The 2,183-nt window shown below is 46.8% G+C and overlaps 1 protein-coding gene across 2 annotated transcripts in view; it reads right to left on the bottom strand.

Moving 5' to 3' along the window:
• Nucleotides 1–1,625, bottom strand: part of ECHS1 (enoyl-CoA hydratase, short chain 1) — a 31,491-nt gene extending 29,866 nt beyond the window's left edge. The window contains exon 1 of one of the 2 annotated variants that reach the window (XM_056531226.1): nt 1,480–1,625. In XM_056531226.1, coding sequence (XP_056387201.1) covers nt 1,480–1,564 — 85 coding nt within the window. In that variant the 5' untranslated portion in view covers nt 1,565–1,625. Of the gene's footprint in view, nt 1–1,212; nt 1,244–1,479 lie in introns of those variants that run through there. The other variant, XM_056531227.1, reaches the window with a different exon arrangement.
• Between the last annotated feature and the right edge of the window lie 558 nt (nt 1,626–2,183).

The raw sequence follows: 2,183 nt of genomic DNA on the forward strand, positions 1-2,183 counted from the left end.
TATATACCCCCCGCAGCACGCGTGCGTATATATATCTCCCCCCGCATAGCACTATTATATACCCCCGCAGTGCATGTAGATATATATTATATATGCCCCGTACAGCGCATCTTATATACGTATGCCACTGAAGTGCTATCAATGACTAATGCAGTGGTCTCCTCCATATACAAAACCCTCGCAGGGATCCCTGAATCGCTCTTTGGTATGGGCCATTCAGGGATCCCAGCGGGGAATTTGAAAATGAAAGTAAAATACATCGCTGGGGAGCGGACCATGCCGCCCGCTTCCCTGCTTAATAACTTTTGATCGGATCGGGTCTCAGAAGTGAGACCTGATGCGATCAACCCCTTAGCCACTGTACTACTACCCCCAACATGGAACAGACCCTGTTCCATGATGGGGGAAGTATTCACTCGGTTTTCAGTAATTTCTTGAAGAATAATTCACAGGTTTTCCTGTGAGTTTTTCTGTTTTGTCGGGAACACGCCCTTTTTGTGATAACCACACCCATTTTGACGGGTCGGAGTGATGATATATTTTGTCGGGTTGTGCGACCAAATTTGTGTTGCATGGGCTATGAGCTATTAGTAAATGGGCTATTAGTAAATGAGGGCTTTTGTGTAATTTTTACCGAAAAGTGCACTGTGTAGAAACTAAATTTATAGAAGGGGAGGAGGAAAGAACGAAAGTACAAAAACAAAAATTGGCCTGGTCCTTGAGGGTTGTCATGCCCCCTTCCCATAGACTTGCATAGCGGGGGGTGACATCACACGGGGGGCAGAGTCGTAATATCACAATGTGATACTACGGCCCCGTGGTCGCCACCCGGCTGTTTATGGGTGGTGAATACAAGATTGCGGGGGTCCCCAGCAATAATAGGGGATAAGATGTCTCAGGGCTGGAGCATCATCTTATAAGCCGGTTAGGATGTTGCCTAGCAAGAGCAGGAGGCACATGCCAATACATTGCTTTACCCAGCTGTTGCAAAGCTACACCAATTAGCATACCCGGACATGCTGGGAGTTGTAGTTTAGAAGCAGCTGAAGGAACCCTGGTTGGGAAACACTGGCTTTACCTACTACCCATCACAGCACTTTCAAAGCGTCTAATGTGCTGGTGTAGAACTACAACTCCAAGCATGCCTGTCAGGACTTCTTGAGAGCTGTGATTTGCCTTCACCACATGCTAATCAGGGCTATGTTCACACACCGTTCCTAAACCTCATTTTGTGTCGACAGCAAAATGAAAACCCAAGATAAAAAAAAAAAAAGTGCCGTGTGAACACCGTCCTATACAAGAGAGCGCTCTCTTCAGATACGTCACACAAAAACGACGACCAACAGCGCAACCCCGAGCCATGTCACCTCCACTATCACTGTGACCTCCAGCCCCTTATTTCTGGTGCCCGTGGATGCTTTCTCCTAAATAAGTACTGTACACTCTCCATAAACAATGACGCGTCCCGCCTCCACATACCGGCGCTATACTGCCTGCAGAGCCCTGGACGAATGTAACATCTGGGTACTGCCAGCAGAGAGAATCCTCTACAGAGCGCAGCCATCTTCAGTTCAAGCGCTTGCGCAGTCGGATCTCTGGGTTTTACCTGTCAGCGTGTGTTTATGCGCATGCGCAATGGCTTAGCGGCTGTTTGCATGGTTACTAGTGGTCACCTTCGTGTTTTAGTGTAGATAGAAAGTTCTTGTTCCTGTAAAGCGTATATACTGAAGCCGTCTCATCTGTATGTGGTGGGGTTTTATACTATTACATCTTTTTTATTTGGAAATTGATTCCACTATATCCAGAAACAAGAGATTGCTGTTATGTATGTCTGTAGTCATGTAATCCTACTGTAGGGTCCAGAAAGGGGCAAGGTAAACACAGAGGGGGAGATTTATAAAAATAATGTAGAGGAAGAGGAGTGCAGTTGCCTATAGCAACCAACCATATCGCTTCTTTCATTTTTCAGTGGCCTTTTTTATAAAAGAAACACTCTGGCTGGTTCCTATGGGCAAATGCGCCACTCTTCCTCTACACCAGTGGTCTTCAACCTGCAGACCGTTGGCTGTCCGGGCATGCTGGGAGTTGTAGTTTTGCAACATCTGGAGGTCCGCAGGTTGAAGACCACTGCTCTACACAAATCTTCATAAATCTTCCCCCAGAGGCCGCATTTTGTGCCCATT

The sequence above is a fragment of the Hyla sarda genome, chromosome 7, assembly GCF_029499605.1.
Source record: "Hyla sarda isolate aHylSar1 chromosome 7, aHylSar1.hap1, whole genome shotgun sequence".
In the NCBI taxonomy this organism is placed as follows: Eukaryota; Metazoa; Chordata; class Amphibia; order Anura; family Hylidae; genus Hyla; species Hyla sarda.